The sequence below is a fragment of the Ammodytes marinus genome (genome assembly GCF_949987685.1).
Source record: "Ammodytes marinus genome assembly, chromosome: 5".
Taxonomy (NCBI): domain Eukaryota; kingdom Metazoa; phylum Chordata; class Actinopteri; order Uranoscopiformes; family Ammodytidae; genus Ammodytes; species Ammodytes marinus.
The window spans coordinates 27,346,312-27,371,041 of NC_137234.1; the positions used below are offsets into that span (position 1 = coordinate 27,346,312).

Genomic DNA, 24,730 nt, shown 5'->3' on the forward strand with positions numbered 1-24,730 from the left:
AGACAACAGCCAAACGAATGAGCTGAAACTTTGTCTATTCCGAAATGTCTCATACTGTATCTATGATAACTATGATCACTCACACAAATCAAGGGCTACAGTTTCACACGTTGGTCTAAAAAAGAAATGGTTTTGGTCCGTAAACTGCAACACTTGACATGTAAGATAATATCAAACTGGTAATACTGTCAGTACAAAACTCATTCTGATGAATAAGTACTTTGAGATGTACAGTTGGAATGTAGTTGAGGGGTTTCTGGTTGTGAAGACACAAGAGGAAGAACAGTAAGAAGAGGGGGATAAGCCTTTTGCTGCAGTCTTCGCTCTTAAGCGGACGCACCAGTTTTTACGTAATAGCTGGTTAATGAAGCGTATATTACTACTGGAGTGTCACTTGTTAGTTGCAGGTTGTAGCCTACTGTATGTTTTACCATTTCAGTTGGACTGCAGGTCATCCATCATTCTACCACCCTGAGGGGATTTGTATATCTTTGTGTGTGTGTGTGTGTGTGTGTGTGTGTGTGTGTGTGTGTGAGTGTGTGTGTGCGTGCGTGTATTCTGTGTGTGTGTGTGTGTGTGTGTGTGTGCGTGTATTTTGTGTGTGTGTGTGTGTGTGTGTGTGTGTGTGTGTGGTCGTTCATGGCGATGGTGGTGTCTTCAGAGAATTGGTGGATCCTCCTTGGCTTCCAGTCCCCACCGTTCCCTGTCCGACCCACTGGAGCAAAACGGAGAGAGGGAGGGAGGGAGAGAAATATTTTAATTTATAAAACATTTTTCAAATTCAAATCTTCAAATCTATATTTTCATTTACACCATTTCAATAAAGTTTTGCCCTTTTTATGAGGTCCTTTCTAAAACCGCACGACTCCCAGAAGCACAATCACATTCCCTTACATTGACTTCCGGTGGATTATTTTGTTTCTAGGTACAGTTTGTAGAAGGTATTGGCGTTTTTTTCAGAACAGACTTGGTAGAAATGAAATATATGTTATTCATACGTTTGGTTTAACCAGTGTATAATCGCTATATATATCTACATGTTGCACCCTGATGTTCCTACAGTAGAAAAAGACAAACTTAGGCGTTTTTATATACAGTTTGTATCAGAAACACACTTGTTGGAAGACGAAGTGGCAGTTTTGTTGAATAAATATCTAAATACATCTTCACTTCATCACTTGATATTTGGGAAAGATGGAGGCCATTGTAGATGATGCCATATTCAGTAACTTGCTTCTGTAAATTCTCAGCACTACAAACTTAAGCCCTTTAGAAAATATTTCCAAAATGCAGATCAAACGCCTTTTTGATGTGTGTCCAAGGCAAGCGGATAAGCAGCCGATAAAAGCGAATCCCACTAAGAAAAAGGGAGCCAAATGCGAAGGGGGAAAAATCATCTCAGGAGTTAAATGATGTGCTGTCATTGTACTTCACTGGAAGTTGTTATTTGGGTTTTTGCAGCTTCAATGGCTTGTGTGTGTGTGTGTGTGCGTGCGTGTGTGTGCGTGCGTGCGTGCGTGTCTTGAACGCGCACACATTTTTGGTCCAAGCGGATGGCACTCGAGGAAAGGTCAAGAGTGGCAATATAAAACCGATTTAAATGATTTGGCGCGGGTCAACTGGGCATTTTGACATTATGTTGCTGCTAAATGAAAAAGGTAGGAGGTCACAGAACCATCAGAGTAATCGTATAGTGCAGAGACCTTCCCAGTACATTTGAGCCCAGGGTGAATACGAGCATCTCACCGTGGCTAAAGGTGGCTGAACCTGTCAGAGCGATTACACACATTATCCAGGCGTCATGGCAGCCGTTTAAGGCTTTCAATTTAAATAGATCACTGTCAAAGAATCGGGGATGGCAGCTTGCTTCACTGACTGTATGTAGAAGTATATACACCATGCAGTATATAGAAAAAGCAGATGAATTACAAAAAACCTGTCCAGAAGCCCAAGTTATGTTCAGTTATTGTATTGCTGCATTGGATTGTATTTTCCTCAATGTTTAATCTGATCATTTCCGATTTATAGATATATTGATATTGTAATAATACGTTATCCTTTGTTCAGTGATTGGTGCTTCTGTTAAAACCGTTTCCACAAAGGCCAACAGAAGTAATTGGTAGCTGATGTGTAATTGATACCATTAATCAATAACAACTGCAGTCCATTTCGGTGAGCCAGTTCTGTTGGCCTGTCATTGTGCATGCTGCGCACACATATGCGGCTTCTTTCTATTTCTCAGCATTGTCCAGTTTACTCTCTTGGCATTTTGCTTTGTATAGAGTTGTATTGGAGGGGGAGAAGGGATGTCTGGCCTAACGATCTTGCTAAGTGCTTGCTGATCATTGCTAATGGCAGTAGCAATAGCAATACATTTACAGTTCACATAAAAAAAACAAAGTTGTATACAGTAAATGGTACATATCCTTTTCTGTGGAACCGAGGATGTTAGAAAAAAAAGTCATTAGTGAAACACAGCTAATGAAGATATCAGTTGGAATTTCACTTTGATATTCTGGTGGCCTTAGGGCAAACTATAATGTCTACTGTAAACATGTCTTCAATCTGCTCTTATCAACTTCCCTGTCAGAAAAGCTACAACATGATTCAGAGACGAGTGACGATCCTCTGTGCTCCGGAGTTAACCGGCCCTTAAGCAGCTTGACCTAGCAGGTTACCATGGCAATGCATTTGAGTCTGAGCCAGCCCTTTGAGACTGAAAGAGCCAAGGATAAGAGCTCAAAGTCGGCCTGCAAAAAACGCTTACCTCGCCTCAAGGACCCTGCACTGTGCCTGTCTGTTATTCAGCCCCTCTCCTGACAAAGTGGAGGCAACTTTCCTTTGTTTTTTTTCCCCGCTCAGAAGCAGTAGAACTGGCTCGGAATGACTCTGGGGAATCCAAAATCATTTTGCTGGTCTTGGTGTTGGGCATGTGCGTGTGTGTGCGTGTGCGTGTGCGTGTGTGTGTGTGTGTGTGTGTGTGTGTGTGTGTGTGTGTATGTGTGTGTGTGTGTGTGTGTGTGTGTGTGTGTGTGTGTGTGTCTGTGTGTGTCTGTGTGTGTGTGTGCGCACTCGTCTATGTTGAACTTGTGGCTGAAGACATCAAGTTGGTGAATTATTAATGCTCTTAGTCTCTGGTCAGAGGGTCAGTGAGTCTCACTCCAACACTTCAGAAAAAAACATAAAAGCCTCAAATGGATAGGAAAACCAAATGTGCCTGTGCATTTTATAGAAAGTGTGTGGGTGAGTGTGCAGATCGTTTAAATAAACACAAATAAGCCATTAATCACATGACATCCAACTGGGGAGTCTGACACATCCTCAGTGTGAGTGTGAGTGTGTGTGTGTGTGTGTGTTGTAGGAGAGCTCTTCTAGCCTCATCACTGTTGGCAAAATCAGGGTCCATGACCTTCCAGCAATTCTGCAGCTCCTCTGGTAGGGATAGACCCAGTGTGATAGCCAGTGCTTCATTTAGCCAATACTTCTGCCGTGCTCAGTTGATCACAAAGTGGCTTACTGGGAGAAGTGGGAAGACTCAATCCCAGCGTTCCAATACTCATACTTTCTGCTATTTAGTATGGTAGAACAAAAGATTTAGGATGTACCAATACATGTGGTCAGATTTAGTATGCTTAAAAATATCCGGATGTCTACTACATCCGTCCGAGATTTTTAGTGTCAGCATTCTATTTTGGCGATCCTGATAACAGTGCACAGTGCACACTGAGTCCGACAATCCAGTGTTCACCGGAAGTTTCGTCACATCGACGGAGCCTCCATGAAATCAACCGGGGATGCAAGATCAAGGCACAATGTTTTGATTAAATAAATAAGTAAAAGTATCCCATTGTATGACTACTGCATCCTACCTAGAAAATGCAGGGCTTGTATCAGGATGCAACTAAATAAAACCATGGTGAAGTGTGGTCTAGAAAGCGCCAAATGAGTGTTAACAGAACGTTGTATACTGTATGTATCAGCAAAGCACGGCCATACACTTCATTGGTCACAAATGAATGGGCATGACCTAAATGTGTGAAAGTCAGACTAAATGCTGCTGAAAAGAAATGATAAATGATATTGATAATTTGGAAGCTGGCTTATATAAAATGAACTACATAATCATTTTAAACTCTGAATGGAGTGCCAATCTGGGTTAATATGTATATTGATAGGGATTTTTACGAGTTCAAATTGTTCTTATGGAGAAAATACTTATATATAGCAGCCATCATTGCCCAGCATTAGTATCACTTTGGGAGCAGCAGCACTTGTAACTTAAAATCAGTCGTCTGGATGTTAAAATGATCTAAATAGCCACTCATTATATGGTGGGTTGGCCTGCTTTTAGATGGAAATGTCATTAGGGTATAGCTGAAGAGAGAATCAGACGTGTTCATTAGAGATGGACTAATATTCCTCTCTCGTAATGAGCATCACCAGACATCCACTGCTAAAATAAAATAATGAAGCCTGGAGAGAGGGCTTACGTCAGCAGCCCTCTACACGACCAACGCCAACTGCTAACAAGCTTTAGCTCCCAGCTAGCTCAATGATTTTTCGAATCCTTCAAAAGAGAGGGAAGGCACATTATAGTAGATGCTAATGTGTGTCATGGCTGGGTGTTAAATTTACCAGGACTCTCCTGACCCCCTTCAGCTGAATAGCTTACCAATCGATTTAGCGTTGACGACTCAACACACATTTGCATGAATCAGTGCAGCATCTGTTTTAGTGTGCTGTTTTTTTAATGAGTGTGGGCTGGGAATTCAAAAATAGAAACAGCTCAGTGAATGTAGCCACCTCTGTGTGTGTGTGTGTGTGTGTGTGTGTGTGTGCGTGTGTGTGTGTGTGTGTGTGTGTGTGTCTCTCTCTGTAGGCTAGGTACATGTTTTAGTATGGTCAACTCTTTGTTTAATGATCAAAAACCTACTAAACTATCCCACCAGTATAACCTGTTATTTGTAATAAGTAGCAAATGCCAGCATGCTAACAGGCTAATATGTTGAACAGTGTTGCCACAGTTACTTTGAAAAAGTAATCTGATTACTGATTACTAGTTACTCCTTAAAATAGTAACTTACTTTACTGATTACTTGATGTTAAAAGTAACTAAGTTAGATTACAAGTTACTTTAAACGTTACTTTACAGGCTTTGAAACCCATATATCTCAATTTAAAACATGCACATATTAAGAATCATTGAAAATATATAAAATAAAGCTTGTAGGCTAGTAGCCTATAGGCATACTGTTTTCAAAATAATAAAAATGATGGTTTGAAAAATATAATAAAAAAAAAAAACTTTTTCCCCCCATGAAAATAAATGCATTCCTCCTAAGTGCAAAGACAGTAGCAGTGTCTTTAACGTTTGTTTTGCGCCACAGTCCAGCTTAGACTCGGCCGTAATGCTGCTGCACACACACACACAGACACCACACACACGCTGCATGTCAGAGACGAGGGGCGCAACCAAAAACACGAGGAGCAGTTGGAGCGTTTAGAGACACATGCGCGGACATTTATTTACATTAAATCGCAATCGCAGTCATTTGTGCAGTTATGTAAAATGTTTCACTAAGGAAAATGACAGAAAAAGTAACGCACAGTGACTTTGATGAGTAACTTTAATCTGATTACTGGTTTGGAGATAGTAACGCGTTAGATTACTCGTTACTGAAAAAAGAGGTCCGATGCCGGTAACGCGTTACTAAGTAACGCGTTACCGGCATCACTGATGTTGAACATGGTAAACATTAAACCATTTAGCTTAAATGTGTGTGCGCTCAACAACAAAAACTCCAGTAATAAAACAAAGCCTGTAAACGGGCATGTTTCTAGCTACAGTGGGCCTGCTTTGTTTACATACCAGTTTACAGCTCCTAGGCTATCTATTAACACTGCATTCTTTTTTAGCGCACACACAGTATGGACAGGTAGTGGATCGTGAGGAAATATTCACAGATTATGACACCTAAATCAGAATCTCCTCTTTCCTCTGGTCCTTTGATGATTGTATGAAAAGGATACAGTAAGCGTGTTGTGTTTGCTTTATATTAGTGTTTCTTATGCTCCCCAGTTTGAAACATTTACAGAAATGTATTGAACGGAAGCCGACCATACTGTACCTCTACAAGTGGGTGCCAGTGTGCAATGGGTTTCCGTGGGTATGTCAGCATCTCACTCCAGTGGTCCCGCCCCAGGCTCTCGGCCTCACTGCCAACCCTGCACACTCCGATCACTTCATTATGGCCCACTCTGGCAGATGGAAAAAAACAGAACACGAGGACTTCAGAATATTTAATCCAGTAAATTTACTGTAAGGAGATCAATCAATCAATCAATCAATCAATCAATCAATCAATCAATCAATCAATCAATCAATCAATCAATCAATCAATCAATCAATCAATCAATCAATCAATAACCTTTATTTTCACTCGAAAGACACTGAGGTTTCCCTCATTTACAGTGACGACATACACAACAAACACAATTACAATCATAGCATATAATGAGCAGAGAAAACAGAAATAAAATAGGATAACAATTTATATATATTAATTTAAATCGAATAAATAAATAAAGTATATACATTTAAAAAAAAAGAGCAATAATAAAATAGGATGAAATACTAGATGAACCCTATAAATATATGAAGTGACTGACCGATCGTAGTCCATGACAGCTATGAGAAGGCTGATCTGGTCGATGTTCTCAGGAGGAACATCAAACACAATGGCTTCATTGTATACCGGGTTCAGAGTGTTGCGCTTGGTTGACGTCTTCCTCTTCTTTAGCCTCCGGCCTTCACACATCAGGGACACTTTCACATAAGGATCTGGAGACAAATATATATTCAAAAAAAAACACACACACATACAATCAATACAACCTGACGCACAATACTTCACGGACAAACATTATCCAACAAACTAAGAAAAGCAATCAAGTAACATAAGAGCAACCTTTTTTTAAATCGTGAGATAAGAGAGGGTAACTTCATATAATATTTTTTCGATCATTCCATTTGAATGCAAAGTATTTGAACCTACTCATTCCAAGATCTGTGTGAACAGGACGTACAGCTAGAGTTAAAATGTCCTGTGACCTGACATGTTAAAGTGCAATGTTTAAACGTCCGCAGACAGCAGAGGTACCTAGGTTTTTGCAGCAGAGCTTCATAAATAAACAACATATATGCTGCTCCCTTCTGCTAGTTAAGTAGGCCCATCCTAACTTTTAATATAGTACGCAATGATGAGTTAAAAAATACATAGCCAGTGATGAAAGTGCAGTGCACACTGATCTATACCGGGTCAAGAGGATTCAAGTTGGGGGGAGAAGCGTGCATTATATTCTGACAATAATCAAGCGTAGACAAAATTGTTTATCGTACAATGGGTTTTCACCTAGCAGTAGGTATTTTTTTTTTCTCTATACAGAAATCTAATTTTGAACTTTAATACAGTATGTCTTAAAAGTGAGTCCGGAGTTTTGTAACTTTCAACCGTTCCAATTGCAGCACCTTGAAGGGTGTGGACATGCACAGAAGGCTATAACATATGTCAAATGAAATAAGGATACCAGTATATATTGGCCACGGTAAGCCTTCAAATAAAATACTGTATTGACTAACACTAATAAAGTCCTTAAACACCTTCACGTGTATATATTTGACTACGTACTTCTCTGTGGGAACATAATATTATCCTTCAGCCCCCACCTGAAGCTCCAGTGATGTCCATGGCTTTGAGATTCCTGGCTTTGATCATGGTGATGGTGAGCCTACCAGCCGTGGGAAGATAGCACAGTGAGAACATCAGCTCTCCCAGGTCCACATTGTCCTGTAAGAAAAAAAAAATATTACATTTCTATATGAATACTGTTCATTCCCCTAGATACGTTACAGAGAGAAGCTGTTAAATCCTGTTTTGCTATGGCTGATCCAAGGGGGAGGTAAAACCATTAGAACGACAGTATAACATAGCTATAACCTTTAAAGGTATCATATTTAAAAACAAACATGTTTAAATCTGTATTGTGTACATCATGTACTGTTCATAAGAAGTGGATACGAGACTCCAGGATTTGAGCCAATGCAACTGAACGAACATTGCTCACCACCTGTCTAACCAAGGGATGTGTCTGCCTGGCCCCATAGACATTACATTTACTGTACATTGGTACAATGTAACACACATACAAAGGGCTTTTCTAGGCTTTGGGAAAGTTTGTTCCTGTATAAATCCCTAATGGTTTAGAACATCATAATGTAATATTTAGCCTTGTTTGGGGATTTTCTTTTGGGGTTTATGACTTGTAGAGTTGGCCACTGGGGCAGACTTGCAGTGACATATCCATCTCTCTTAATGTTCTCCATACATGCTTAACATCCATGTTGTCCACCAACAACAGCCATGGATCAGTGAAATAGCCAAAAATGGTAAGCAGTAAAGTGTAACCTTGTAACTCCAGAACTCTACCTGAGAGGCATTGAACTCAATAACCTTGCGTTGCTACATCAGATAAAACAGATATTTGTTACACAACCCAAGATAAACCCAGGTTGTTTCCTTTATTTTCAAATCATCAGCTGAAGCCAAACGCAGAGACACATATAACTATCTCATTTAGGTTCAAACTAAAACCCTGAGCGTGCCAGTTATGACTCGACATCATTGTAAATGAGGGTCACCCCTCAACAGATCTTTCGAGTATAAATAACGGTTAAATTAAATGACATGAAATGATCAAGGAGCGTTATACACTGTGGGACTGTGGGAAAAAACAACAAGGACTTTGGTTAGGCAATCAAAACACTGAAGAAAGAGTTGAGCCAAACCCTACATGTCTGTGGGTATAGATCCAAGAGAAGGCACATTCTAATAATATACAAGAGTCTTTGCACCTCAGATATGGATGACAGATGTAAGATTTCCACTAGAAGCCTATTGGAAAACCATGGAAACCTATTTAATCACGTGTGCGATGTGCCTCAATGGCCTGGCATGTTTAAATGGCCCTGAGCATTTAAATGATATGTAACCTGCTCATGTTTTCCTACAAGAATAACCCTGCTTTCACGACTGATCCGACACCAAAGCCTCTCTCCCAATTAACACATTTGAAAATAACATGTGAGGGCGTGAGAGTATACGTGGTGCACAAACACGCACACAGTTGGTTACAGGGGGGGAACTCTGATTGCTACTGTTATGTTTTTTTACCACACACAAATCTTCAATAGAAAAGTGAAAGGAAAATAGGCGGTTTTGAAAGAGAAAAACCCCAATTGGCACCTGCAAATACACGCCATTACAGTCAGTTATCTCTCTACCAAAAACCCTCTCTCTCTCACGCCTCTGAATTCAGTTTCAACCAACACAGTTGCAAAGCAGGTTAACAGAGTTATCTGATGCGTTGTCTTCATGCATTCTGTCCAATCTGTGATTAATAGACAGACAATTTTAATGCTTTTGTACTTTGTCTGAAGCAAACCAATTAAAGCCACTACGAGTAACTTTGTCCGTTGGCGGCCCCTTTGGACAAAAACGGTAATATTTTTACAACGCCAGCTGTCGTAAAGCTGTTTTCTAGCGCGTGCCGGCCGTGCGAGTGTCAAATGATTAGGACGCAATAAAGTGCATGTCCGTGTGTTGAAAGTGTGAGGGCACCGGACTCTTTTCCGTGAGAGTGGTTGGTGACACTGCATCAACTAATGCCAGTCAGTGACACACACACACACCTGATTGCAATGAGTTGTTGCAGGTTCACTAACAACTTGCACAGAGCTGAAAGATTCCGTGTCCTCACAGAAAGCAAATTAACGAGAGACGGTAGTTTGTATGGATCACGATGAGGTAATGTGTTTATGTTGTTGTAAATAATGATAATTTCAGATAAATAATGGTTATCTGATGATGGTGAAGCAAAGTAAACTTTGTTGTAGTACCGCTCATTCATTTAGGAGTAAACACTGCAGTCTAGTTCGCTCCCGTGAAATTGTGTACACGTTGCTTGGCAACGCCCTCCCGCCTGTCTATCACTCTCCGCTTTTCTTCATTGCATTTTCTTTTTTTTCTTTGATGGCCCTGTTATCAGTCATTATGACGACAAATAACTGTCTCAAACAAGGCTCCCGCTCCCCTTCCCTCACCTGGAGGGATAGGCTTCTCAAATCGCATTGCTGCGCTACACTGAAATCTGCCACCAATACGAATATGTGCCCATGCGCAAACCAAAAATCGGACTGCGTGTGCAACCAGACCAAATGCAGTAATAAAAACTATATAAAAACGTCTTTCTGTGCACTGATGGTCTCGTTTGCTGTTAAAGGTAATTTATGACTATCAGAGGAAACATGAGGCTGTTTTAAAGATAGATGGCTCTAAGCTAGAAAGCCCAGTTAAAGGTCATCTCTTGGGAGTTCACGGGAGAATCATTGTATCACTTAGACATCAATACTTGCTCCTCCTGAAGCTGATTAGGATAAAGTGGAGTCAGTCTAAATGGACAGAGCACACAAACACACACGCACGCACACACACACACACACACACACACACACACACACACACACACACACACACAAGGAAGCTACCGCCCTGGGTCGCCCACTGAAAATCTAATTGGACAAAATTAGTTGATTCATCACGGATGTCAGTTTCTACATGCCCTCAAAGCATGTAAAATAACACATACGCACGCTCACACACACACACACACAAGCAGAGCTGTCCAGGATCCGTGGCATTCCGCTTGTGTGTGATGCGTTGATTCATAAACAACAAGCACAATCCACCTCTGACACTGATACTGCATCACTGTTATGACCCAGCCTCAGGCATTAATGATCTACAGCTTACTGTGTCTCCAAGGCGTTCAGAACACGCTTATGAACTTTGGCACAGTATAGTAGAGGGATTCACCTACTAACACACACAAACAGGCAGGTGCTCATATAAAAAAGGATGGCTGTGTAAACCTCTCCGCTCCCAACTGATAACGTGATACCCACACAAACTCTTACAACACTCATAGCTGTTCAGACGATAGAGTGCCGCTCACTTCTCTTCCAAGCACTCAAACCATGCCTGCGGTGGGGATTGTGGTCGCTTGTTCTCGGCCAATGAAATTAGGCCGATGCTCTTAAGCCCCCCAATAATGCAGAAGGAGAGAGAGAGAGAGAGTGTTGGACAGTCCATCTTATCCAATACTAGCACCTTCACTCCCTTAGGAGAAGCAAGGCTTCAACTGTGAACAAGCCACGCTCTTGCTAACCCATTCTATCTCCTCACAGTCTCAATCTTTTTTCCCCATCCTCCGTGTGTGTGTGTTAATGTGTGTGTGTGTGTGTGTGTGTGGGTTTGTGACTGGGACCTATTACTATTGATCATGGATACATATCACGTTACCTTAAACAAATAAGACCATGCCAGTCACTGTCATTTCCAATGAATCCGGAGAATTGTTTTCTTGAACTATATTAAGTAAATTATCTCATTAAATCGATTCTTAAGAGGGAGACTGACAGGAAGCTTATAAAAAAAATATATAAAATGGGGTCAGCATCAAAGCAGAAGGTATCATCCTCTGGTATTCCCTAGCATGGGTCTTGCTCCAAAACCACTGTATTCTACTTTCTCCTGCCTCTTTAATGACACCATTTGCCTGGTAAAAACTCATATCTTTCAAACACAGTTTAAAAGATGTTGGCGTACCTGTTGAACATGTTTAGTCTCCAGGCCCAAACGGAGCAACCCCTGATGACGTCGTAGTGATGTCATCAGGGTTTGCTCAGCTTGGTTTTTCAATACTTCCCGACACTACATAATACTGAAATGGTTCCACAATCAGTACACGACAAATCTAATTACGACCTTGTTAGTCATTGTGTGCACAGATGAATGATTGCTGTTCACCTTTAAATATTGTTTTGGAGGTGAGACAAAACACTTTTCGGGCTTTACCGCTCTCTACACGCCAAAACAAATGGAATCGAAAATAAGAAGGGAGCCACAAAGCTGTAAGAAGTTGTCATTTTTTGGTGAGATTATTTTTTTTTCTATTTTACTGTTAAGTGGCTACGAGGATCTTTACATTTTTGTTGTTTCGAGCTGCACCTTTGGAAAAAGAAAAACGATAGTGTTTTCACGACACCAGCCCCAAAGTGCATGCCGGTGTATCTGTTTAGGAAGAGAGTGAACGAGAGACCACAGTCGGCATTGTCATGAGGTATTGTTATATTTGACTATGTCAGATTAATAATGGTTATACGACGATGGTGAAGCAAAGTAAACTTTGATTTAGTACCATTCATAAACACAGGATGTTCTGGTCAGCCAGTTAATGCCGTAAATCATTTTGTCTAAGTTCCCGGAAGAGTATACCTGTCCAAAGGCATTAATAACTACATAAATATGGAATTGTTTTATCTTACCGCTGAAGGTCTCGATTGCTGGTACAGGTCATTAACATGTTTCATGAACATTTAAAAAGTTCCTCGTAGGAGGTTTAAGATTGCAGCTTGCATAACTAAAGAACTGAAGTGAGATACCAGTGTGAGGACAAAGAGCAGGCACGACAGTTTGTTCTGCTCACTTAAACAGTGGAGATCCCGTTACACGAGGGCCAATCAACAGTACAATACAGTATATCTGCCTGGCTGAACACGCTGGAAGTAAATAAATCACTGGCGAGGCTGAACTTTAGCTGTATAGATGGATAGGCTGTGTCAGAATCAGGTTAGGCTGCAGGATATTTTATCGCTCTCAGTAAAGAATAGTGAGACAGCTCCTCACAGAACTGTGTGGGTGGATGAGTTGTAGTACATAAAGTATAAATACATGACACTGAATATGCTTTCAAATATTTGTTTTAAATACTCCAAATGTATGAATCTAGCTCAGATGTTGCAAGTACTACTGTCTCATTAATGGGCATATCAATTTAACAATGCTTATCTTATGTTATACTGTATACACAATGGTAGATAGAAAATAGTGTGATGTATAGCATATCAAAATGTGTCTTCTAGTAAATGTGCAAACTAATTCTACTAACAACAATTCATTAAAACATTACCACTGTATTTCAGAAATATGGGTGAAATGACTGCAAATAAACCAATCCACTGCAATCATTGATATCATGATAAGCCAGATCAAATAGCAGGTAGCTTTGCTGAACATAATGACCAGAGAACAGGGTGACACAGCTAGTGAGGAAGTGAGAGCCGAACCTACACGCTTATAGTAAACATACAAAATGCACCAGCTAAGACAAAGGAAATAATGTACCCTTGCTTCATCTGTATACAGGTTCTACGTGTGTTTGGGTCTCCCACTGACTCAGTTGACCATAAGCATCCAGAGAATCACATTTCTCGATAATGCCAGACCTTTTTATATGGTACCATTTGTCACTGTTGTGAAATGGGAGCCTCCTTTACCGAATTTAACCCACGCACACTGCGCACACACAGGCTGACCCCATATATCAAGACCCTTATTACCAGACAACCAGACTGCAGTCAATAGTATTGACTGGTTCCTGAAGGAGCTGCAGGTTACTGTGTGTCTGAGCTCTTCATCGCATTTGCCGCCAAAAAAAATCTCAAAGTGAGGAGGACGGAGGCAGGAAGGGCATGTAGCAATATGATACATGTCCAGCAGCTAATTGAAGCAGGCAATCTGGGGAGTCTCTTGACATTCCAAAAGCATCTTCACATGATAGAGAGCAAGACAGAAGGGAACTTTTCATTGTCATTTTTGCAATACTGTATACTAACGGGAAGAGCACAGGGAACAATGCATTTATGATGTGAACGTGAGCTGTACTCTTTGACCAATCAGAGCGAGTTTCCAATTATCCGTTCTTATTGGCTGTTGGGACTGTCCAGTCCCTTTGGCACTGACGTTGTTGGTGTACAGCGTGTCAGGGAGGGACCAAAGAGAACAAGTGGAGCGGTTTAGGTATTTGGATTCAAATCTCTATCCCAACTGCTATTTTCTCCCCAAATCATATACCCCAGCTTTAAGTTCTTTCTTTATGAGTTTACAAACACCTATACTATGATGTTGCATTTCATTATGGCCTTTATGATCCCATTTATATTGTCAAGATTCTTTGCCTCTGTTTAGTTTTTTGCCTTTTTTCCCGTCTGCTTGTCTGGTTTATTGCAGGGTTGGAGCAGGTGTGTTGGAGTCAGTTCAAGCACTCACAGCTGCCAGCAATCACCAATCAACCGCCCTTCATATACCCGGCCCGACCTTCCAGGTACTGCCAGATTGTAGTTTCAGTTCACGCAGTCAGTAGCGCTATCTCTCATTACCTACCTGTTTGCAGCTCCGTTTGCATTTTTGCCTCGTACTCATTCTTGTTGTTTTTCCTGCCACAGCTCTCCCGGTCTGACTCCCCCATCGGCTCCAACCTGCACCAGCGAGCACTTCCCTCCCGGACTCCTCTGCCCGCCTGCTCTGGTTTGCTCTCGCCCAAGCCCCTGGACATTCTCCGGTGCTCTCTCCCTGGAACCCTCCCAGGACAGTTGGATTTCCCCTGGATCCCAGCCCAACCCCCAGCTGATTTTTGTTAGATAAACCTTCTTAAACTGGTACTGTCTCCGTGCCTTGTCCGTGTCCTCCATGTCCAGCCGTAACATATATGCCAATGCCAGAGAAGCATCATGGGACTATAAAGTGTATGACATATGCAGGGCAGAGTTGAGCAGGAGTTGTTCGGAGCTAGTAAACATACACGTGGTTCCTGCAGATGAATTTCAAAAACAGTTTCAGAGATCAATTTGTGTGTGTGTGTGTGTGTGTGTGTGTGTGTGTGTGTGTGTGTGTGTGTGTGTGTGTGTGTGTGTGTGTGTGTGTGTGTGTGTGTGTGTGTGTGTGTGTGTGTGTGTGTGTGTGTGTGTGTGTGTGTGTGTGTGTGTGTGTGTGTGTGTGTGTGTGTGTGTGTGTGTGTGGAATAGCATTGAGGTGCCATTTATTTTTCAACACACACTTGGGTTTGGAAGTTTAAGTTAAAGTGCATCAAAGTTCACAAAAGGCATGTGAAAATTGTAAAACTGTGAACAACAATTACTGATCTTTTAATGACTTCACTCCCAACAGCAACAAACCTTAATGTATTCTTCTACAAACATGCAGCTCAGACATGTGTACAGTTCAATACATATGGCCAGGGATAACTAAAGGCTCCTTCTGTGCCTGCAGCAATGATTAATGCACACGGACTGGAGACTGGACAAGCACAGAGCCCTCGATCTGTAAACCCAAGGGAGCTAACCTAGTTCTGCTGGGGACAGCCTGACAGAGATATGGTAGAACATTCACATATTTACATATCTTTTGCATATCCCTTATGCAACATGCTGGGACATGAACACAAATCAGGTTCGAATCACTGTATTGTCTTTGATTTGCACATAGGCGTACATTAATATTGATACTGGTGAAGGGTCAGTTTCACTCTGAGCATTACTCAAATATGACTAGGTTTAAAGCTAATCCTTTTCAAGCTCACATATTATACACTTTTCTGTCAATATTATATGGTCTTAGAGGTCCCTAATACGTTTTTCTTTAGTTGTTTGCTGAAAAAAACGTTCAGATCATTTATTGTAGTATGCCTCTATACCCTGATGTTCAGCTAATCTCATGATGGCCTATTTTTTAAACCGTAAATATACAATCTTTGAGCTGCCCCTTCCCCTCTCTGGAAGCGACGGGTCCATAGCCTGTAGTAGTAGCCTGTCCACAGTACCTGTACTGAATTAGTTAGCACGGAAGCTAACGGCTAAAAATATCACGAAAATCAGTGAAAAAAATTAGCTTCAAAGTTAAACTTAAACTCTATTACCTTCCTATGCTTTGTCTTGCTAAAAACAAGGCTTTGTCAGACTGCTGTGGGGAATATAAACAGCGTGTTATGAGCAAAAGCTGGTTGCTTGTCCCAAAGCTAATAGCTATACACCAGGCAGTCAAAAATACCAATAAAAACAATTATTTTAGTTTCACCGTTTAAAAAAAGCACAAGTAGCTTCCTATCCGTTGTTATTAAAAATGAGGCATTAATAGACTGCTGTGGTTAAGATAAATTAGTGGAGTATGAGCAAAAGCATTCTGTGTTGGTGTATGTAACATTCAGGCTTTACTATGGGCATCTTGTCGCTTAGCGGGGAAAGCAACATGGCTGTTGCTCGGAAAATTTTCGGGGCCGTGGACCAATAAGAAATGGGGGGGGGGGGGGGGTTATCATACGGTGGACGTTTCTGGTTACTAATGTGGGGGGAAGCATGGGCATGTAAAGAAAATATGGGGATGTGGCTGTGCCGACTGTGACGTAATAGTCGGCGAGAATTCTGACTCGAGTATATTGGGGGGGAGGGGTGGGGGTTTCAGAAAGGGGGAGAGTGAGAAAAGGAGAGATTGTTAATTTTTTTGATATTTTGGCAGTCTCTAGGCACACCGTGGACCCATGGATATGTTAGAACACATTTAAAAAGTGCATTTAGCATAATATGTGACCTTTAATGTATTTGGGGATGTTAATTCATGATCTGGTTGTATTCTTTTTACTTACAATAAAACAGAAAAGAGAGCTAATCCCTGCCCTCTGTAAAAAGAGAAGAGAGCCAGACACAGTGACATAATGACAGTTTTCTCCACTCAGAGAACGCTGGTTACTCAGTGTGACTCTCCTTAATGAATAGCTAACATGGCCGTTAGAGATAGGAGTTATAATGAATTGAATGGGTGTTAAATAACAAAAATATGGTTATGATGTGTTCATTGTCCACATTGCAAATTCACAATCTCTTACAAATAACAGAAATAAAAGAATACCTAATTTTAATAAGGTTAAAGGAAAATGCCTTTTCATTCTTGAAGCTGGGGTATGTGATTTCTGATTGGTCAAAGTTAATACGAGCTGTACACTTTGACCAATCAGAGCGAGGCTCCGATTCTCTGTTATTATTGGCTGTTGGGACTGTCCATTCACATTGGCACAACGTTGTTGGTGTGTAGAGCGTGTCAGGGAGAGACCATAGGGGAGGGACCAAAGAGAACAAGTGGAGCGGTTGAGGTATTTGGATTCGAATCTCTATCCCAACTGCTATTTTCTCCCCAAATCCTCCACCCCAGCTTTAAAGAGCCAATCGGTACGATAGTATGTATCTTCAATTATAACATATGCTATTGATTCAAATTGCAAAAGTGAATTGGTGATACATGTTTATTCTCTTGCTTTGTAAGAACAAGCATCACAATGTTGCTTAAGGCAAACATATTACATTTCAAATATATAAATAGTTCAGTAGTCTGCATTTCTGATTAAACTCTGTGCTGGGTAAAATTGATGGGAGGGTTATATTTAGAATGTGGATTTTTCAGACTTTGACACAAGAGGAAGGACAGCTAATAGTTCACAAGTGAGAGGCCTCAGAGGAGGTTCTAGCCCATTTATGCTGACCTTATTTAGCTGTTAGGAGTCTGTAAGGTGTTAAAACAATATAAATGAACCAACACAATGTGTGTGCGTGTGTGTGTGTGTGTGTGTGTGTGTGTGTGTGTGTGTGTGTGTGTGTGTGTGTGTGTGTGTGTGTGTGTGTGTGTGTGTGTGTGTGTGTGTGTGTGTGTGTGCTTGTGTGTGTGTGCGTATGTGTTAGGAGATGGTAGCGTCATCCCACTGGATCTTTGCATGACTATAGTTAGCGATGCAATAACCGGTCAGGACAGGCTGAGTGCTGACCCAGCTAACGATCATTTTCTGGTTTTGGGCTTTGAACTGATTTGCTTCATGCACAGCAGCAGCTAGTGTTGTTGGTGTGAGTTTCAAAGTCTCTCTAAAAAATGTGATACATTTTTATCAAAGTAATACAACAAAGAGAAAGCACAAGACAGTTTTAAATCGGCAGAAAATACTGCTGGCCTCATTTCTTTGTGAAAAAGAAATTCACTGGACCTTGTATCCTCCTCAGCCTTGACATAGTTGTCTACATGACTTGAGCACGTGTTCTTTCAAAAGGTCTTGTTGTGTTCAGTTCAGGAGTGCATTTCTTAATAAAAGGAACACACACAAGGGAACACGGTTTTTTCAAAGGCAGAATAATATATTTATAAACAGGCCTTGAAAACGTTGGATACAAAGTCAAATTCATATCACCGCTGAACAATCCTCATTATATATGATTTCTACAACTGGGAAAACATGTTAAAGTTTGTCGAATAATATTTTATTTTATTTTATTGTGATGTTCTGGAATAGAAGTTGGAGAATTGTACTTGTCTGTGTGTACTTGTGTTTTGGTTTTGTGCTTATCTGTTGTATTTCTGTATTTTCTTTTAATTATTTTCCTATAATATAATAATAAACCTACCAGGGGCCGCGGATCAAATGAGCCTTTACGGCTAAATCTGGAATATTTACATGTTGGACTCTGGCGCTCATGTTGATTAATGTGTATCATCCCTTTTTTAATAAAAGAAAAAGAAAATAGCAAAACATTAAAAAAAACAGACACAAAATAAAGGTGGAAATAATTCTAGTTCCTCAGAAGGTTGCAGAAGGAGTAGAGCTTCATGATGATCATCAGTTTGCAACCAGCTCTGAGGTAGAAAATAAATACTCCTGGTACACCCTGGTGGCTCACCCAGTATGTGTATGACATTAAGAGTCCTTGTCACATTGGCCCGGGTTTGACTCCAGCCTGAACCATTTCCTGCATGGCATCCCCATTTCCACTTTTCACTAATCTATCAACTAAAGGTTAAAAACAAAGAAACACCATATAAATGCCAATTAGGCATAGAACTAGACGCAAAGCCCTGTACTGACTTACACTCACATTCTCATACAAGTCCTCATTGCCTGTTTTTATTGTCGCAAATCTATTTTAATCAGTTCCAACAGCTCTCTGCTGTTACTTTATCCTCCTACAGGGAACGTTTAAATGTTTATGAAACAACAGTCTTATTGTTCCTCTGATGATCATAAATGACCTGTAACCGTAAACAAGACCATCAGCGAAAACCACAATATTTATATATCGTTGTTAATGCCTTTGCTCTGGTTCGATTTCCCGGGGGAACTTGGACAATACAATAAACGTCGGGCAGAGCGGAACATTGTGTGTTTACCAAACGGTGCTAAATCTAAGTTAACCTTGCTTCACCATTGTCATGTTACAATTATTAATCTTTTATAGTCACATATACATCTCTTTATTGTACACTCGGAGGTCCCTCTTCCACACGCTTCCTAAACAAATGCACATAGCAGACACTGCATTTGTCCAAGTGGTTGCTAGAACCAACAACGACTGAACGTTTGTATATCCATTTAAATGAATGGACAACTTCACAAACTACAAATTTGATTATGGAGTAGGTTGCATGTTTGTGTGAAAATTTGCTGAACAAATTCAAAATATGTCAATCATATTCTGGGATGTGTTTGATGTGACTTTGCAGATGGTTATTCCAAAACACTGCAATTCACATAATTCAATAAGGAGAGCCTAAAATCACCATTGATCCGACCAGCATTGGTGAACAACGCTCACAAACGTGTGAAGTCATCAACTAATATTATCTCAAAGGATTGCAGTTCTGCACTTAAGCTTTATGATCCACTAACAGTGTTTACACAGACCACACAAAATGATATTCTTATTCCAAAGGCTCATTATATTAGCCTGGAAATCCAGAACTGTCACTGGCAAATTTAAATTTGCTCAGCGTGTTGGTCTGTTCACGATCCATTGGAGCTCATTAACAATGTCGGAAAATTCTGACTTACCAATCAAATCGTTCTATCTGATATAGGCGGGCCCCTCTGGGGCTCTGGGGCGGACGTAACCGAGTATGTTGTTTGAATTTAAAAAGGCTTTGGCTTCGAAACTTAACGTTTTGGAAGAAGGCTCTAAAATCTTTCATTAGCAAGAAAGAATAATGTTCTGTTTTGCCGATCAACCACGGCAAAAGTTTAATTTTACAGTAAACCCTGTTGTTCGCTAAACAAACAGGGTTTAATACGTCACCTTGTTCATTGCTCTGATTGGTCGTAGTGTTATCCAATTATGTGCAGTGTTTTTTTAAATGCACGCGTAGGTGCCACCCCTTGAGTTGGTAAGGTCTATTGATCGTGGCCAGACCCTCTATCGTTCTAGATATGGGTCTGGATTTCCAGGCTATCATTATATTTGATCATGCACACACAATCTGTATACTCTTAACTGAAGCTGATTGTTGAAAAAGAAGAACTTCTATCCCAAACTCATCTCCAACAAACTGCAATTCTCATTCAGCAAGACATGAAAAGCATGAGGAATTCCCTGTCAGGAGGATCTAACTTTCTTCACGATCAACTCAATGTACCAACGCTGTAGATTTATCCAAGTTAATAATGCAACATAGACAGTGCTGCAATACCTCCAGTCAAACCCTCCCCAGTTGTGTGTCAGTCTAGATCTGGGTCACTATCCCCCAAGTGTTTCCCACTACTTTCATTAAACATTAACTCTGTCTAAGTATATTTTTATGTCTATGCTTCTTGGAACCACTCATGAGTTCCACTTGGGGGAGAATGAGATACAAGTCAATTGATATACCTCCCCCCCTCTCAGCTGTTTTGAAAGGGTTTCAAAGTTGTTGTTTTATGCTCTTTTTGATTGTTTGAACAGAAGCCGGCAAGACTGATGTAAATATATGGGATTTGGGCTTGTGTGTGGATACCGCACGTCTGCCAGCTAGAGCCTCATCTGATACAACAGCAAACATGTTGCAACATGCTGGTAAGTTGATCACTACTGACAACCATGGTGCTCACAGTAAATAAATGGGCCGCTTTACTGTTTGAATAAATATCAGTGGTATGAATGAGAAGGAAAAATAGGTCAGATAGTTATAGAACCAAAGAAAAGTATGGGAAAAGTTGGTATCTCACCGAGGTTACATATTGTACCTCCCGGCACAGTTTGGTCTCCCGGGGAAAGTCGGCGAGATCCAGGAAGTTGTCCACCACCACTTGGCCAATCAAATCGTGGCGAGTGAACCGGTCAAAGTCGTAGACGCTGAAGTGCAACTTGCGGCTGGACAGCTCGGCGTACGCCACAGGGAAGAGGAACACCTCGTCGAACACCGGGTTGAGTGTCTTGCGGTGCACCTTGGTCTGGTGCTTGGTCTTGCGGTCGGGCAGCAGGTAGATCTTGACGTAAGGGTCGGAGGTCCCTGAGAAGTCCTTGGCGGGAAGGTCCTGGGCCTTGTGGATCTTCACGATCAGCTGCTCCAGGTCAAAGTCAAACTTGAGGACGAAGAGGAGCCGCCCACAGCTGTCGGTGCGGCGGCCGTCTTCAGCGTCCATGGAGCGCTGCTTGTACAGTTCTGGTTTGATGCTCCCCAAACCCGACAGAGACTCCTGCCGCTGGAACTGAGCCGGGTTGAAGTCCGGATTGGACAAGTTCATCTGACGGCGGATGGAGTTGTGCCTGTAACAAAATTGGATTTTTTTTACTGTGAAGCAACTGCTGAAGCCACTGTGTTCCCTTATAGCTATAGTGCGTAACTTTTTCATATAAATGAATGACGGTTACATTCAAGCCAATCGCCAAATGAGTTGACACAAGCTGATAAAGCCTATGGGCTCCACAAACTATTTCTCAGTATGGCAGTGTTTACAAAGGGATGTAGTTGTATCTGGCAGGTTAACTGTGTGTGTCCGACTGTGTTTGACATGCCAACATCAAAAGTTTGACAGTAGCTTGCGGGGATTGGTGTGTACTGACCGGACAGACGAGGTGGGCTCAGTGATCTGTCTCTGGACCCTCTCCCTGGCCAGAGTGTGGACCTGTTTTTTCTCGGCCTTGGCCTGGGCCTCTAGCGGGATGTCAGGCGATGTGTGGCTTATCTTCAGGGCTGACTCTGGAACAACCACAGCCGACGGCGGCCCCCAGGGCTCCTTCACAAAACCATCCTCACTGTACTCCCTCTCGTCCCCATCCAACTGCACAGAAGAGTGTTTACAGTGTCAGTCAAACCTATTGTAGAAAATGTTTACTCAAAAAGAAGATGTAATGTAAGGGGCCTTGAGTTGTAGCGCTCCGGAAGCCCTATACAGACAAGGAATCAATCATTGTATTTACATCAGAATTCTGACTTTAAAGTCAGAATTATGGATTTCTGAGAATAAAGTCAGAACTCAATTTTGTTTCTTATGTGTGGCCCTAATCCTCTTCCGTAGTTAAGGGTTTCTGTAGTAGTGATAACAAATTGTGTATTTCTATTCAGAATGAATACTGTGCTAGGTAAACTAGTACATCTTTATTAGAGACATGAAAAAATTCAGGCAACACCAAACTTCCCTGCAGTGCGACTATCTGAAAGCCTCTATTGTCCTTTATCATTTTAATTAAAAAAGATATTCAAAATACCCTACCCTACCCTGTGTGATGAGTGAGTCAGTAGGTAGTACAGGTAGCGTATCATGAGGTAGATATTCACTGATTTTGACAAAAAGTGACTTGACAACAAACATTGTCTAGAATCGCTGATTTCCACCTTTAAAGAATAGTTTTGAGAAATAGGCTTATTAACTTTTCTGTATGTATATAACGCTAATGTCAGGAAAGCAAACGGCTCATCTCAAACAATGAGCCGGGGATTACTGGAACAGTGAAGTCAAAGAAATGTTGCTTTGACATTTGACTGTGAGTCTGAGCTGCTGCTAACCTCTGCCAGGACAGGCTGCTGGTCTCCCCCAAGGAAGTGCGCCCCCTTGAGGACATCTGGGAGGAAGCGGTCGCTCAGAGGCACCCAGCACAACTTCCATGAGACGAAGAGGGAGACGCTGAAGAGAGCTAGACCACAGGTGGTCACCAGCAGGGAAAGTAGGCTCACCGATACATCTAGAGAGAGAGGGGAGGGGGAAGAGAGCGAAACTCAGTAAAATAGGTGTCATTCATGTGAAAAATGATTGCATAGAGATAAAACCTGGGTCCCTTATGAAAAAATACTGTGTATTCATAATGCTGAATAAGAAGAAAAAAAACTATTACATTTCCTTGCCATACGGCCGAAAAGAAGTTGAAAGGAAAATAATCGTCCAAATTATTATCCATTAACCATTATCCAAATGAATGGGAACAATTATAGACAACAACCTAGTCTACACTACAATACAAAACTCGCTGTAGGCCGTCAATGATTTGGCTGATAATGATATGTTTGGCAGTATCCTGTGTTCATGTATCCATTGTTTATTTTTCAGTAACGTCCTGTTGTATTTCTTTTCATCACAAGCTGTGTAAAGCACAGGGAAAAAGAGAGTGACTTGAAGCCTTGTTGGGTGTCTTTACTGCTGTGTGTACCATGTGTACAACATCTACCTTTCTTGTGATGTGGAATCTTTGAACATGAATCTGCTAACAAATGAATTCAATTAGCCTTATAGCAGAGGAAGCAATGTCTTCAACACTAGATGGGCCTGCCCAATGTAAAATACAATTCTTTAAAAAGCCAGAAGCTGTCAGACTGGCCCACTGACAGAGGAACACAGTTGCTAGAAAATATGTAAATAGTGCTAAAAAAGAAGAAGTATGGGATAATTTCTGTCTTCCCTTCACTTCAAGAGCAAAACAGTAACAGAGAGAGAGAGAGAGAGAGAGAGAGAGAGAGAGAGAGAGAGAGAGTCGTTTGGAATCAGACTCAACAGAGAGAGAATGGTATGCAAGTGTTTGAATGGTATGCAAGTGTCTGAATGGTATGCAAGTGGACTGCGTGTCCTTGTTGGATAGAACAACCCTGAAGACACCACGATATATACTGACAATATCACCGAGCATTCGAGGTTTTTCACTCATGGCACACAGTCACATTATCAAAATTTTTTAATAAATGCCCTCTGTTTTAACAGCTGGTTCATGTCATATTCATATTGCTTTTGGTTCGGGTTTTCAACAGCGTTTCTCTTTATAATGTGTCTTCAGTGCTAAGAGAGCTAAGAGCATCTCTTAATGGGACAGCAGAGAGTGCTTAGTGCTTGAATATAATGTGAGATATAGTGCATGAGCTCATTTAATAGATGCAATTAGGGTGCAGTCCTTGATGTCAAAAGAAAATAATATCTTCATATAATAATACCCGATCCAGTGAGCTGCTGCTTTTAAAGGTTCCCTCTTGGAATGCCCTTCAGAGCAACTTCAATATGACCATTCTCCCCACTTTTTCTTCTTTTAAATCTATGATTTCTGGTTTTCACCATCACCACTGCATTTGTTTTAACTGAATTAATTTTTTAAGCTCTTTTATTGTAATTCTTTATTTCTTTTGATCTTTTTTATCTTGCTAGGATTTTGTGTTTCTCTGTTTTATTCTGTCACTCTGTTGTTATTGTTGTTGTTGTGTTTGTTGTGCGCTCGTCGGCGTTGTAAATGAGGGGAACCTCAATGCCTTTCGAGTTTGTTTAAATAAAGGTTTTCATTCATTCATTCATTCATCTTTATTACACACACACACACACACACACACACACACACACACACACACACACACACACACACACACACACACACACACCCACATGAAATAAGGAGGAACTCCTGGTAATTAACTGAATATATGGTCAAAAGGGAGATAGCCTACTAAACTGCAATTTGGCAATCAATGCTACATACACAAAAAAGAAGGAAGGAAAAGGAAAACACATGTATTGCAAAAAGATT

General features: G+C 41.1%; 1 protein-coding gene across 1 annotated transcript in view; it reads right to left on the minus strand.

Annotated features, from left to right (window-relative positions):
• Positions 1-637: 637 nt before the first annotated feature.
• The window catches only part of LOC307250252 (synaptotagmin-9-like), a gene marked incomplete at both ends in the record, with an annotated part of 39,404 nt that continues 15,311 nt past the window's right edge, over positions 638-24,730 (minus strand). The window contains 7 exons of the mRNA XM_080027281.1: positions 638-715; positions 6,129-6,258; positions 6,670-6,841; positions 7,727-7,847; positions 20,959-21,499; positions 21,797-22,014; positions 22,740-22,915. Coding sequence (XP_079883407.1) covers positions 638-715; positions 6,129-6,258; positions 6,670-6,841; positions 7,727-7,847; positions 20,959-21,499; positions 21,797-22,014; positions 22,740-22,915 — 1,436 coding nt within the window. The remainder of the gene's footprint in view (positions 716-6,128; positions 6,259-6,669; positions 6,842-7,726; positions 7,848-20,958; positions 21,500-21,796; positions 22,015-22,739; positions 22,916-24,730) is intronic.